At 34.9% G+C, this 16,015-nt stretch overlaps 1 protein-coding gene across 1 annotated transcript; it reads left to right on the forward strand.

Annotated features, from left to right (window-relative positions):
• The first annotated feature begins 7,371 nt into the window (after positions 1-7,371).
• LOC111989150 (UDP-glycosyltransferase 87A1) lies at positions 7,372-14,272 on the forward strand. Its single transcript, XM_024020937.2, has 2 exons — positions 7,372-8,208; positions 13,119-14,272. The coding sequence occupies exons 1-2, from the start codon at positions 7,719-7,721 to the stop codon at positions 13,994-13,996; spliced, it is 1,368 nt and encodes a 455-aa protein (XP_023876705.2). The 5' UTR covers positions 7,372-7,718; the 3' UTR covers positions 13,997-14,272.
• The last annotated feature ends 1,743 nt before the right edge of the window (positions 14,273-16,015 follow it).

Genomic DNA, 16,015 nt, shown 5'->3' on the forward strand with positions numbered 1-16,015 from the left:
CTGCGAGGTGTGCACGCTTCCTTTTTGGAATCGCCCGTTCTCCTCGTTCTGGTCGTGCCCCGTGTCGCCATAGTCATTCGGACGTTGGGGTCTAGCTGGTTCGTGTCGACGGGAACTCCCATGGTGAGTTTCTAACCTTACCATGCCTAGCTGTTGTCCTTACTGACGCACGAGTTCATCCCCACAGACGGCGCCAATTGTAGGGATCGGATTTGGGACACTTCTTCAGGCAGAGAGAGTGGACCCAAGCCCAGCTTGCCCTTCAATGAATTTGTAGAGAGTGGGCTCAAGAACTAGGCCCTAGTAAGGGATACAACTGCCTTGCATGGTTGCATGAAGGTTTATCAACTTAAACAGGAATTAGGGTGCACAATAATGCTCCTCGGACGTGTCCTCCGAGGATTGGCCTTCTTCTTATTTCTTTTAAGATTGATTACAAAGGTCTAGAGAGCACAAGTCGCTACAGTCCTCCTTAATGCGGATCTTTTTCGTTCCCCCTTTCGGGAGAGACTCCTTACGTTATATACCTCTCTAAACTGATTCTAACCCTCCATTTGTTGATCAGTCAGGTCACCACTTCAGAGCCTGTCCCATCAGCCGCATCCCCATTCCTCTAGTGGGTTGCAGCACCCAAGATAGCACTGTTCAGGAGTCCTGTCCTCATTAATGTGGTTAGGACGTTAGTTGAGAGCATTAAATGTGGAGGTGATAGCTCGCCTAAGACTGGCTCCTTCATCGTGCTCCCGTCGCCGACGCGTGGCACTTGCCCTTCCCCTCCTCGGATATTCAAGAAGACCCCCCTTTGGTGGAGTGGTGCCCACGTACTTCCGAGGTCTCGGATGTTCGAGGACGGGGTCATCCTCGGATATGTTCCTCGGAGGGCGGACATCGCGCTTTCATCCTCGGACCTCTCATGCATCCTCGGCGCAGGCCTCTGGGCCTGGATTGAAGTGCGCCGAGACTGTCTGATTTTCTGGCCCCACACAAATAATGGTGATTTTTTACCCTTCACTAAAAGTTAAGAGCATCTTCAACAAAATCTTCAAATTTTTGTACTGTTTGAAGAGTAAACAATTACATTTATCTTTTACTTATTTACTTTTTTAAATACACTTTTTAACAAACTCTCTATCATTTCTTTATTCCATTTAAATATTATTTTTTCATTCTTTCTTTATTCTTATTTTAATCTTTCTTTATTCTTCCTCTGTTTTTTCCCAACAACTATATTTTCCAAATTCTTTAGCTATATTTTAAATTATCAATTACACTTTCAATTTTAGTATTTGAAGAAAAGCCCATTTAATCTTAATTTAAGAGATTTTTATTCTTATTATTCATTAACTTATAATTAATTTCCTTAACAAAACACATACTATACTTATCAATTATCATTAAAAAAGTCAACCACACGTTTTAGACCATTCCTTTCTTCCGTTTTTTTTTTTTTTTTGGTTTTCTTTGTTTGTTTCTCTTTTCAGCTGTTGTTGAGAGATGCCAGACCATTCCTTTTTTTTCCTTATTGTCAACCTATAATTAATTTTCTTTAAACAATACCATACTTATCAAAAACAAAAGTCAGAACACGTTCAGACCAATCCTTTTTTTCTCCAAACCGCTCCCTTTTTCCTTTTGGTTTCATTATCTTCAAACACACACAGACACGTATAGAGAGAAAGGAAAAATTGCCCCTGCTCCATCGCATTGCCACCACTGCATCTTCACTACCGCTCCTCCTCCTTATTGCTGAGTGCATGCGGCCAGGGGTTAGATTGGCTTCTATTTTTTTTCCTTATTCTTGATCAGTTGTTGTTTCTGATTTTAGATTTGTCAGATTGGCTTTTTTTTTTTTTTTTGATAAGTGACTCTTTCTCTGTGATTTCAGGGTAGATAAAGCTCAACAAGCCCACCAAAAAAAAGTTTAATAATAAAGAGCGAAAGATGAAAAATAAAAATAAAAATTATGGTTATAGCTCCCTTAATATAATTCACATAAACCATTGATAAAAAGAACCTAAGTTTCACAGATTAAAATCAGAACTTATAGCAAAAAAATGAAAGAAAGCTATTTGAATATTTTCCAAGAAGCCAAAAAGAAAAATTATGTTCTATTTTTTTTTTTTTTGGTTCTTGATCTGTTGTTGTTGTTCTGATTTTAGATTTGTTGTTTAAATTAAATTGGTTTAATGAGAACAAGAATTGTTATGCGAGAAGAAACAAAGAGAGAGTGTGAGACCCAAAAACAAATCAAAGAAGAAAGAGAAAGAAGTGATAAAATATTAAGTGCTGGAATTTTTTAATGAAAAAAATCGGTTGCTAATCTAGCGTAGTCCATCAGACTTGATGATCTACTGTTAATGATTTTTTTTTTGTTTTGTTTTGTTTTTTTTTTGAGTTTTAGAAAGATTGTTAGAGCATTACCATTAGGTCTTTTATAAAAAATGCTATTTTGACACACTAAAAACCGATTATATTATTTTGACATACCATTTTACAATTTACCATTGAATGTTCAAAATGTGTGTAAAATACTCTTGAACGTTTAGACTCCCAAATTACAAATTACCAATTCAAGCTTATTAACAAACAATGTACGTGCAGAAAATGTAAATAAGCTAAATCAGAATTGATAATATAATCTAAACCAAATAAAATCACATCCACAGTAGAAATTAAATGGCAAAGATTAAGGGAAGAGAGATGCAAATACAAAGACAACACAGCGATGTGTTATTGAAGAGGAAACTGAAGTCCTCGGTGTAAAATCTCTCCGCCACCTTCCAAGCAGTCAATAATCCACTAAAGAATGAAGTTGGGATACATGAACAGTGAAAGACCCTCAAAGCCTAATCTACCCAGTGTACCTAAGCCCTCCAAGCTTCTTGCTCCAACAAGGTTACGCCGAACTTTTGTCTTCTTTAACTTGCCGGATTCCGCTATAGCCCATAGCATCAACCAATATCCATTGGTCCCTTCGTAACTATTTCCTAAGCACAAAAAAGTCTTTTCACAGGTATGGGTATGGTGAGAAAAATATTTGGCTAAGTGTACCTCTTAAGAATGTAACAATGGAGTGGGTGAGAGTAGAGGAATTTGAAGAAACAAAGTTGAAGATTGTAGATGAGTTAATCTTGTTTTTTTCCAGGGTTTCTCTCTCAAAATTCTATCTAGAAGCTCTTTACATTTCGTGGGTATAAGAGGTATTTAAACTAGAGTGAGAATGGAATGCAAAGAGTCAGTTTTTCCAAAACAGAGTGGACTAGTGACTTGGCCTCGCGACTTGATTGAGTCGCGAGTTCAAGCCGCAAACTAACTGAATGGCCAGTTTGGACTTTTTGTCTTGTAGTGCTCCAGTTGGCGTAACTGTTCAGTTCCTTTGCATACTCCACACATGTGCCACTTTTGGCGACTTGCAAGCCGCGAGATCCAGTCATGAGCCACTTGCTGAGTGCAAAATCTTGAGTTTTTCTTCATGCTCTTACACACACTACCCTTACATGATTCCCACCTAAATACAGGATTTCTAAATACTGAAATATAAGTAAATTTGGCACGGAATAAAGCCAACAAGATGATTGATTAAATTCAACCTTACAACCATTTATCACATCTTCTATTCTTTGATTCTAAACATTAAAATAATATATCCACACATTAAAATAATATTTAACTAAAATTGCTACCAAATCTATAGCAATCGTAGACCCACCTTCAACAACACCTCCACCAAGCACCATCTTTAACCACCAAACACAATAACTGGCCGAACCCATCGATCACAGCAAACAAAATCACCTACCAAACCCACAAAGCCAAACCTATCATCGGCTAAACCCATTTTCAAGCTCACACCGCCAAGCACCACCTTCAACTCCCAAATCCACCAACCATTGGTCATTGTTAAAACCCATCTACCACCATCGATGAACCTAAGAGAGAGGCAATCTTAGCTGTTCACCATCATGGCAAACCTAACAAATCAAGCTAATTAGTCACCATTATCATACAACTATGAACCCACAACCCAATTTCAACCTAAAGAGAGAGATCAGAAATCAGAAGCACCCCCCATTCACCAACTTCTCTGCCCGGTTCTACGAATTCGACACTGCCGTTGATTTCAACTAAGTCGCAGTTGCCTTTCCTCCTTTCTTGGCAGCCGCCATTGCCTTCTTCTGGGCTGCCTTCTTCTTGCTCGTGTTCGATTGTGAGAAGAGGAAGAACATGGGTTGGGAGAGAGAGACAGATTCTAAGGAGAGAGAGAAAAAATCAAATAAAGAAGTGAGAGGAGAGAGAAAAGTCGAATAAAATATCATTTTTTTGGTTTGACATTTGTGTCCGTACTGTTCCAAATTTGGAACAGTATGGACACAAATGTCAAATATTTGGCACATTTGAAACACCTGCTGTGAGGTATTTTTTGGTATTTAGTGTACCAAATGCCAAATATTTGACATTTGGCATACTTGATGGTAATGCTCTTAGAGTCCTTTTTTATGATTTCACTTTCTATTGTAGGAAGTATTTTTATTATGGCCTACAAGTTCTACTTTTAATTTTATTAGTAGATCGGATACAGAGTAACCCCTTTTTCACGTCCAAAAGTCCTTACGTGCTTTTAAAAAGTCCAAAAGTCCTTCTGTGCTCTTAAAAAGTTGCAAGTGTCAGGCTCATATAGATGAAAAGTCTTTGGAGGGGAGCACTTCAGTCAAAATTCAGACCATTTTTTGTAAGTGTCAAGCTCACAGAGACGAAAAGTCTATGGAGGGGAACACTTCAGTCTGAATATTTAGACCATTTTTCGTAAGTGTCAGGCTCACATAGACGAAAAGTCTATGGAGGGGAACACTTCAGTCAAAATTCAGACAATTTTTCTACAATAATATATGTGAAGTTTTGGTTCCACAAATTAGTGCATAATTTTATCCACAATTCGTCCATGTGACAAGTTGTAGTTAGCGAAAGGGTGAGGGGGAAGACAAGCTCCCGGCCAAGAGCTTGATAGATAGCGCAGAGTGTATATATTCCATAGTCCCTGACATAATCTTTCAAGAAATTAAAGGCATTCCCATTGCAGCAAATCCTTCCCATGTAGACAAGCTCATTTGGGCTTTCTCTAAAGATGGCTCCTTCTCCCTAAATTCTGCATATCTCATAGCTAAAGGGTTTAATCTTTTGAACTCCGACACTAGCCCTCATCAATGGGTGTGGAAAGCGCATACATCCCCTAGAATAAAATTTTTTATTTGGTTATGCACTCATCGCAACGTACCTACCAAGGAAGTTCTTAGTTCAAGAGGGTTAAACCTTGACCGGATGTGTGAGTTATGTAATGAAGGGGCTGAATCTATCATTCATACACTTAGAGCATCCACACTAGATGTGCTAAATGTGCCAAATGCCAAATATTTGGCACATTTAGCACACCAAACACCAAACAACCTCATTTATCAGATGTTCTAAATCTTATAATTTTTGCAACATTGAACAGTAACGTTACAAATATACCATGGTACGGACAAAATGTTGCATATGCGTTTATTATTTTTTATTCGACTTTTCTCTCTCCTCACGATTTGTCCCTCTCTCCCAACCGGTGCTCTTTCCTCTTTAGATCAGATTCCCAGCTCCTCTCCCTCAATCTCAAACGTCTTTCTCTCTCTTTGCACCTCAAATCAAACCCAAAAATCTTAGGTGATGTTGTTGCTGTTGATGATGATAATGGGGTAGAGATAATATATTATTTTAATGGGTAGTAAATATTATTTTAATGTATAGAATTGAAATATAGAACATCTGATAAATGGTATGTTGTAAAATGATGTGGTAAAATAATAAAGTAGGCTTTTGATGTGGTAAAATGACAAAATTTTTGCCACGGCTGCTACGGATGCTCTTAGGGACTATAAGGTTGCTAAAGCGGTGTGGAAAGAGCTGGGTTTTGAGGAGAATAACCAAGGTTTTTTTGGATTGAATTTGGATGATTAGTTGAAGAAGTTTTTTGGGACTTCCACCAGCTACCCGAGACCCCATGTACCATGGAAAATTCTATTTCCTCAAGCAATATGGACTATTTGGCTGCAGAGAAATAAAACCATATTTCAGACCGGTAAAGTAGTAGGAGTTCTATACACCTTAAAAAAGGAGTGGAGTACTTTGCAATTGTTCCCAATGAACCAAACAAGCCGAGTAGAGTGTAAATATAAGTGAAGTGGAACAAGCCTCCTACGAGTTGGGTGAAGCTGAATATAGATGAGACTATGCATGGAAATCTAAGTAAGGTTGGTGGGTGTGGTGTTTTGAGAAGCAGTAGTGGAGATTGGATAGGCGGGTTTGCGAGGAAGATGGGCAGCACTTCGAGCACAGTGGCAGAACTTTGAGCTTTGAGGGACAGGCTCACCATGGCAAAGCAAATGGGGATTGAGAACATTTGTATTGAAATGGAAGTTGAGTTTATTGTTCAGCGTGTTTCAACGCCTTCTATAATCAATATAATGCTTGAACCTCTTCTTTCGGAATGTAGGGACCTGGTTTAGACATTCCCTAACTCTTCAGTGGTGCACGTGTTCAGGGAAGCAAATAGCTGCGTTGATCGGCTTGCAAGGATGGGAGCTGAACTTGATGTAACTAATTTTCATTTTTTGTTTGATCCATCGGATGTGGTGGCTGAAATGCTAGCTAGAGATAAAACTGACATTGTTTATTGTAAAAGACTTGTTGTTCGTAACCTTCCACCAACTATAACTCGCCACATGATCGAGTTGTGGGCAAAATTGCACATTAATTTATGACACCAGAATTTTTCATGATATATTGAAGAACCATTGCTGCGCTAGTACTCTCCACTTTGTTAGCCAAAGACTCGAGGTTTCACTTTTTGACCAGAACAAAGGCTGAGCTCATGGCATGCGACACCGCCATGACTATCAAGTTTCAAAGTTATCAAATCAAAGCGCAGGTGTGAAATTGCATAAGCCACCACTCTACAAGTGTTGTTTTTTGACGACCTTTGTAGATTATAAAAGTCTTCGGTTGCAGCCTCACTTGCACCCCTGACTCGACCCGGGTCACCCACCTTGTTCTTGACCCAGCTGGCTACTCAGGTACACTCAGCCCACTCATTTCTCAACTTTCCCAATCCACTTACCTTGACCTCTCTGATAACTCTTTCTTCGGCCCTATAACTTCTTCCATTTCATCTCTTTCAAACCTCCAAACCCCCTCTCTCCGATCCAACTCGTTCTCTAGCTCAGTCCTGTATCCATTACCAACCTTAAATCTCTTGACTCGTTGGACCTTTCTTATAATTCTCTAACTGGGTTTCTTCCAAGCTCAATCAACTCGCTTTCAAATTTGAGACGACTCGATTTGAGTTACAACAAACTCACTGGGTCACTCCCACCAAACTGGCTTGAACTCGCTCTAAAGCACCAATCTTTATTTGGGTATCTCTCAAACTCGTCTTTTGACGGGTTGACTATCAGTTGGAAGTGGTGGGACTCAGCGAAACTCGTTCACGGGGACACTACAAGCTTGGTTTTTTCTCTTGCCGACACTTCAAAAAGTTGACTTAGCCAATAACAGCTTGACACGTGTTGAGGTTTGGAAGCACACTGGTGGCAACAGCAACATCGTGGCCATTGATTTGGGATTCAACGGCACTGATCGGTACTTGCCTGTAAATTTCGTTAGCTATCCTCTCTTAGCGTCTCTGAATAATGAGTTCTGTCATAGCTAAACCAGCCACGCAGTGCCACGTGGTGGCCATGCCTTATCCCGGTCGCGGCCACATCAACCCCATGATGAACTTCTGCAAAACACTTGCTTCGAAAAACAGCAATATCCTCGTCACCTTCGTTGTCACCGAAGAATGGCTCGGTTTCATCGGCTCCGATCCTAAGCCCGACAACATTCGCTTCAGCACCATTCCTAACGTTATCCCATCAGAGTTAGTCCGCGCTGCTGACGTTTACTCCTTCACCAAAGCTACCAGGACGAAGTTGGAAGCTCCATTTGTGCGGCTCCTTGATCAGCTTGAGCCTCCGGTTACAGTTATCATGGCTGATACTTTTCTTTTTTGGGCAGTTGGTGTTGGGAACCGAAGGAATATTCCGGTGGCATCGTTTTGGCCTATGTCACTGTCCATGTTCACAATCATGCAACATGCGGATCTTTTATTCAAAAATGGCCATTTACCAGCTGACTCAGGTGAGTATGTATTTAATACAAATTCTTTTCGCTTACCTGTCCTACTTCTTTGTTTTCTTAGTAAATAATAAATAAAATATTTCAATTTTTTTTTTTATGAAGAAATATGATGGGCTAAGAATTTAATAGTGGGTTTAAATATAAAATAAAATTTAAATTTAATTATATATATATATATATATATTAAAATAATGATGTTTAAAATGGTAAGTTCTCAAAAGTTTACGCAATACAATATTATGTGTTCAACCAGAAGTTAAATTGCTTTGGTTTTATATATATTAAAAATTATTGATTAAAAATTAGTTAGTAATCTTTGCAATGCATACAAAAGTAACAAAATATTATGTTCTCTATGTTGTTTTATTAAAAAAAAAAAAATACGGACTTTGATAATTATTAAAAGATATTTATAATATATGATTGTGTTTGTTAATGGAATTGAATCTATTATATCATTTAAAGAAAATATAATATGACAATTCTAATGTGGACAATAAATATAAGAGCTTTAGTGAATTCTTATGGAATTTAAACTCAATGACAAAAAAATACATATTAGAATAATGATGTTAAAAAAAAGTGTTTTAAAAGTTTATGTGGCAACAATAGAAGAAGCTAACATAAAATCATTTTTATTTTATTTTATATTGCATATAGATTTAGATTATAGATATATAAAATAATTTATTGTTTGAATCCAAAATTATAGCGTGGCTTCTTAATAAGTAATAAAATTTAACTTAAAGGGACCCATAAAATATAATAGACAGATGATCCATACTTTTGGCCCTCCCCCCCACAAAAACAAAAAAAAGCCTTTTACCTTTAACAAATCCTTAAAAGTTAGCTCATAACCTCCGCCCTGAAGTTAGTTCATCCTTTGATGACAACCACCAATGTACACCAACAATAATTGATCTTGATATCCTCAAGTGGTTCTACCAATTAAGGAGAGCAACCACCGCAAAGATTAATGTGATTGAGTTTATTTTATTTTATTTTTAATGTGGCAATACTATTTTAATTAATTTTCTTTTAGAAGAATAATGGACATATAATAATGTAATAATGACTTCTATTTAATTTGTATATTAGAAGAAATCTAACTATAATATTTGACATTTTCAAAAGAAAAAAATGCAAATAATTAAGAAAACAATATTGATAATGTAGTATAGTTAGTATGTACGCATATTGTACTGTGCGTAGTAATTAAAATTACTCGTGTCTTAGGTATTGTGTGCAAACATACAGAATTAAACGCTTTATTATGAGGCTAGACATACATCAGTATATCACACGTTAGTTACAGACAAGTCGGCAAGTTATATGGATTGTTAAAAGATATTCATAATATATGATTGTGTTTGTTAATTGAATTGAATCTATTGTATTATTTAAAGAAAATATAATATGACAGAATTTTAATGTAGACAATAAATATAAGAGCTTTTATAGTGAATCCTTATAGAATTTAAACTCAACAAAAATATACATATTAGAATAATGACGTGAAAAAAATGTGTTTTAAAAGTTTATGTGGCAATAATAGGAGAAATGAATAGAAAGTCATTTTTATTTTATTTTATATTGCATATAGATATAGATTATAGATATATTCTATAAAATAATTTAAAGTTTGAATCCAAAATTATAGCACTTCCTAATAAGTAATAAAATTTAACTTAAAGGGACCCATAATATATAATACAGAGATGATCCATACTTGTGGATCCCTCCCAAAAAACATTAAAAAAAAGTCTTTTACCTTTAACAAATCCTTAAAAGTTAGCCCATAACCTATGCCCTTAAGTTAGTTCATCCTTTGAGGACAACCACCAGTGTCCACCAACAATCACTGATCTTGATGTCCTCAAGTGGTTCTAGCAAGGAGAGCAACCACTGCAATCCGCAAAGATTAATGTGTTTGAGTTTATTTTATTTTATTTTATTTTTAATGTGGCAATACTATTTTAATTAATTTTCCATTTAGAAGAATACTTGAAATATAATAATGTAATAAATATGAATTCTATTTAATTTGTATATAATGAGAAATCTAACTATAGTATTTGACTTCTTCAAGAGGAAAAAATGCAAATAATTAAGAAGTCAATATTAATAACGTAGTATAGTTAGTAAGTACACCTATTGTACTTTTACAGAACGTGTTTGTGTGTAACAATTAAAATTACTCGCATCTTATTTATTGTTTGCAACTGCAAACATATAGAATTAAATGCATTACAATGAGGCTAGACGTACATTAGTACATCACGCATTAGTTACGGACAAGTCAACGAGTTATATAGATTGTTATAAAAGGGATTAAAAAGAAATTTTTTATTGAAACTTGACAGTGGTTAGCGTAAGACAAGAGATATAAAATATTTTTAAAAATCTCAAGAAAAATGTACACATGTCAAACACTAAACCCAAGAGAATGAGCATGTCATGTTTAATATATTTCAAGTATATAACCCAAAAATTAAAAACAAAGCTGACAACAAAACACAAATCCCAAATCTATGCCTCATGCTTCCAATGCCTAAATAATCATATTTAGTTTCTTTAATTAAAAAAAAAAAAATACTACTACAACAAAAATTAATAATGTTGCATCTACAATATTTTTACATCATCTTTATAATAAAGTCTAGGTAGTAAGTTGGTATTGATTATAATCTCTATCTACTACTAATATCACTTTTTTATTCACCATTACCGGCAAAAATTTGCCACAAAGAATTTGTTGTGAAATTGTTGTGAATGTAGCATTACTCTTAATAAGAGTGTACAGCAAACCCGCCAACCCACCAAAATTGACCTGATCCAACCCAACTCAACCCACCGGGTTGTGTCGATTTTTGAGTATTGGTGGGTTGTGTTAGGTTATGATTTTTTTTTTTTTTTTATACAGTGGGTCGGGTTGGATTCGGGTCATGAGATTTACAAATCCACCTAACCCAACCCGACCCACCTATATTTAATATATTTTAAAATTTTAAAATATATTAGATAATTTTGTTATTTACTTTTTTGCCCCCTTCCTAAATAAAACCCAAACCCTAAGTTCTTCTCATATAATTTTTATTTGTTTGGTGTTATGTTCATGATTATTTGGTTATAAATTTGCTCTTACTTGTGGTGTTGTTGTTCTAATGTTCAATTTAATAATAATAATAGTAAATAAAAAATAAAAAAACTGTCCAACCCATGGGTCCAATCCAACCCAACCCGATTCATGTGGATTGGGTTGGACTCCTGTGATGGGTTGGGTTGGGTGGATTTTTATAATCCACCATGGTAGGTTGGGTTGAAAAAACTCCTTAATCTGACTCATGCACACCCCTAACTTCTAATACAATAATCGATGAGCCAATGAACATGATTGGTGTGTATAATAATGAGTATTTGAATTACTTTTTATAATTAGTGATGCATCAATTTATAAGACCTATATAGTTAAATTTGTAATATCTCTAACAGTATTCTTAGAAAAATTTAAATTTTATATGATTGGATTTGCTTTGGCTCAAGATGTATTGCGTTTATCTTATTCTTAATGAAAGTTGCTATCTTCTTATCATTTTTTTTTTTTTTTTTTATATAAAAAAAAACTTTAAATTTTGTTGGGATCTTCTAAGGATTAAGTCACACTTAGCAAGACTTAAAAAGATTATGATACAAAGATTATTTACTTTTATCTATAAAAAATATATATGGTAAATCTTTTCCGTATTTTTGTTACAATTTTTAATAAACAATAAACATAACATACCCGTACAATACATGTACTAGTTTTTTATATGTTTATGTATTTTTATTCCGAATTTTTGAAATGTACTTTTTTTAAAGATGCCGAAATATACTCAACCGTATATTTACCATATTATACTTGTACCATATTTTACTAGCCATAAATCGCCAACCTCTAAAGTTGATATTTAATCAATTTTTAAAAATTCTGATAAAAAATCTACCCAAATTGAAATTAATGAAATTGATTTTAGTTCGCTGAAGTGTGATCTTGAATTGTATCTACAAATGTAAGATTGTCATTTTTATTTACATAAGAAAATTTATAAAGAAACAATTATTATTTATTTCTTTTTATGTTTTGTTATTGTCGAATAGATCTCAATTTTATTTTTCATGCATGAATTTAATTTTGATTATTATTATATTTCTTAATCTTTAATGTTGAATTTTTTTATGGCTTCCAAAGATGAAATCCTAATTTTGTTATGATTCCTTGGTCACGTTCTTGGTTTCTCATAGAAATCATTTTTTCCCCCTAGGCATGGGGGGTTGCTTTCTCTTTCTTTGCTTCGAAAGATTACCAAAGAGATTGATTTGGTAGTGCACAATGAAGCTGTAGCTGAACAAAAGAAATGGAATTATGAAAATGGAGTGAACACCTTGACAAATTAGAGGATGGATTACTTTTTGGATAAAATTTGGCTACAACCAACAATAAGAAAATGTCATGTGTTTACTTACTAAATCACACTTAAGTGATTGTATACAATCATTTTTAGGTGCATTGCATATGACAAAGACACATATAATCTTCCTATTGTTGGTAGTAGCCTTATGTTATAACCAAGTTTGTAACCAAATTTTGTTCTTACTTTTTTTTGTGTTAGTTTTATTTTTGCTTATTAATTTTTTGCCTATGAGATTTAACCCTTGTAGCTACTTTAGAAAAAAGATCCAATTCAACAATAAGTCAACTTTATTTTCATAGTAACTTGAACAAAGCTTCAAAACAGCTAGAAAAATAAAGTGAACTAATTACCAATTAACGTAATTTCTTCATTGTCATACTTTTACGAGGATTATGTTTACCCAATTGTGGATTTCTATTGATACCATTGGTTTTTATTTATTTTTTTTAATGTCAGCAAAATCCAAGGAGCATGTAGATTACATCCCTGGAATTTCTTCCATACAACTAGTGAATATTCCTTTTGATGGGAGAAACCAACAAACGATGCAAAGGATTCTCGAAGTTCTTCCATGGGTAAACAAAGCACAATATCTCTTACTAACTTCCATTTATGAGCTCGAATCCAAAGTATTTGATGTTCTAAAAGCAAAATTCTCATTCCCGGTATATGCTATGGGTGAAATTGTACCTAACTTTGATTTTGGTGAAAACACAAATCACAATGACAAAAACTATCTACATTGGCTAGATTGCCAACCTAGAAGTTCCGTTCTATATGTTTCAATGGGAAGTTTTCTTTCAGTTTCTACTGCCCAAGTGGATGAAATTGCAGTTGGTTTGCGAGATAGTGGTGTTAGATTCTTTTGGGTGGCACGTGATGAGACTAGCAAATTGAAAGAGCTTTGTGGTCGTTTAGGATTAGTAGTACCTTGGTGCAATCAATTGCAGGTCTTATCTCATTCTTCTGTTGGGGGATTTTTGTCACATTGTGGGTGGAGTTCCACTCGAGAAGGAATGTTATGTGGTCTTCCTTTTCTTACATTTCCTATAATCTTTGATCAAATCTTGAATAGTAAACTAATTGTGGAAGATTGGAAAACTGGGTGGAGGGTGAAGCAAGATATGGAAATGGACAATTTGGTGACAAGAGTGGAAATATCAAGGCTAGTGCAGAAATTTATGAATTTGGAAAATGAAGAAGTGAAAGAAATTAGGACAAGAGCAAGCGAGTTTCAACAGGTATGTCAACGTGCAATTGCAAAAGGAGGATCATTTGAAACCAGCATCAATGCCTTCATCCAAGACCTTTCACATTGCATGGTTATTGAGTAGAAAGTAACTTTTTTGTTCTGCATGACCATAAAATGTCATGCCTTCTTCACAGTTATATACGGAGTTTTCAAGACCTTAAGCTTGATAATAGCAAAAAAATTAAAATAATAATGAGTCAAATAGGTTGGACTTACAACTACTTCGTTATTTTATAATGTACTTCAACTAGGTAGTTAAGGTTCGAAAATGATTCTCACTTAGTAATGTACCAGTGGCCTATTGAAGGTCTTTGTAATAATAATCTTTGTTTTTTAATTGCAAACTTACTCTTCTTTCCTTTTTCAAGTGTGTTAATGTGTTGTCCATTTGAAGAATCTCTAGCAAATGACTACATCTAGTATATCATGCTTCATGATGTCATTAGTAGAGTAAATTATTGTGTTATTGGACAGAGTAAGGGTTATTGTTTATTAAATTTTAGTGGCGTGTCATGAATGTTGTGTGATGTAGATTAGTTTCCGTCTTTTCTTGAATAATTTCCAACACTATTTGTGTCTTGCAAAACTAAGTGCTTGTTGGGATTGAGGGGAAGGGAGGGAGAGTAGGGTAGAGTTGATTGAAAATTGATTTCTACTCTTAATTTTCAACCAACTTTACTCTACTTCCCATTCCTCTCTCTCAATCCAAACAAGCCCTAAATGTTTATGCATTGCCTTTTGTTTGTTTTTAGACCCCTTAAAATATAATCAGATTAATTTAATTAATTGGCCAAGTTATTACTTAGTCAAATTATCAGATCTAGGTTAACACAAATATATCATATCAATATAAAGTGCGGAAAATAAAGAACACCAAGATATGATGACCCAGGAAAACCAAACTAGTAAAAAACCTAGGGAGGATTTAACCTAACTATCCTCAAGGTAAACTGAATCCACTGTGAAAGAATTGAAATTTACACAATAGCGACTTAGACCACTAACATCCTATTGCTACTTCGAGTAGGAAACTTACTATCATGACCCCATGACAGCTCCGAGTCCACGGGCTACTTCTTTCTTGGATTCTCAGCAAGTACAAGCACTCCCGCTTGTGTATCTTTAAGCTCTTGAATCTGCAACTGAAACGATCACCAAGTTCTTGACATAATCTTGAATCTTGAAAACCCTAAGTATGTGTGAAAGCAAACACCTATAGATCTCACGGAAAATTCACACACACAGCATAAAGAGCAACCTCTAAATGTGGCCAGGGTTTTCCCTTTTATACTTAAGACAAAACATAAAACCCTACACATCAAACGGGCTTAGGCTGAGTTGGAAATTCTGCAGAAAAAACAATCTGCACGACTTTCGATCGGTCGAGTCTAATTCTTGATCGATCGAGCCAGGTAGATTTACACAATAAATCTTGCTGCAACTTGATTCCAACTTTACATAAAAAACATATACTTTGAGCAAGTCTAAACAAGACTAAAACATTTTGATCATGGTTTGCCAACATTACAAAATGAAGTTCTAATACATTAGTTTCTAATTCCTTAGAACCTAACAAACTCCCCCTTTGGCAATCCGCGACAAAACACAAATTTAAAAAAATGCTCAAAGTTTACAAACAACAGCCCATTACAAAAATATTGCCCAACAAAATAAATTCAACCTAACTATTATCTATTAGTTGTAAGTGTAGACAGCAGCACGATTGAATCTACCTGTATATTTCTTGAAACACTCAACAAACGCAAAAACGCATCTGTGGAAAATACAAGAAACACAAAATAACTTCTTGATTTCACATAACACAAAATAAAGATATATATCATGAATAACCTCATAAATATAAATCAATAAGCAATGTGAAACAATAAACATATACAATCAATATATCTCCTCTTATCATGGACAACCCAAACAAAATACATCATGAGCCAAAAATGATAAATACAAAGTAAAGCACCTAGATACAATCTATAGCTCTATAGCTCCAAAACACAAAAATCTCCCCCTAACTACAAAAACTTCTTTATAAATGTACTCCCCCTTTTTGTGATGAATTGACAAAGGGTAATCAAAACTCATC

The sequence above is a fragment of the Quercus suber genome, unplaced genomic scaffold (assembly GCF_002906115.3).
Source record: "Quercus suber isolate HL8 unplaced genomic scaffold, Cork oak 2.0 scaffold_620, whole genome shotgun sequence".
Lineage (NCBI taxonomy): Eukaryota > Viridiplantae > Streptophyta > Magnoliopsida > Fagales > Fagaceae > Quercus > Quercus suber.

Bases quoted from the DNA above. Each gene is read 5' to 3' on its own strand.
- LOC111989150 (XM_024020937.2), top strand. From the start codon at position 7,719: ATGAGTTCTGTCATAGCTAAACCAGCCACGCAGTGCCACGTGGTGGCC. The intron at 8,209-13,118 runs GTGAGTATGTAT...TTTTAATGTCAG, and splicing joins CCATTTACCAGCTGACTCAG to CAAAATCCAAGGAGCATGTA.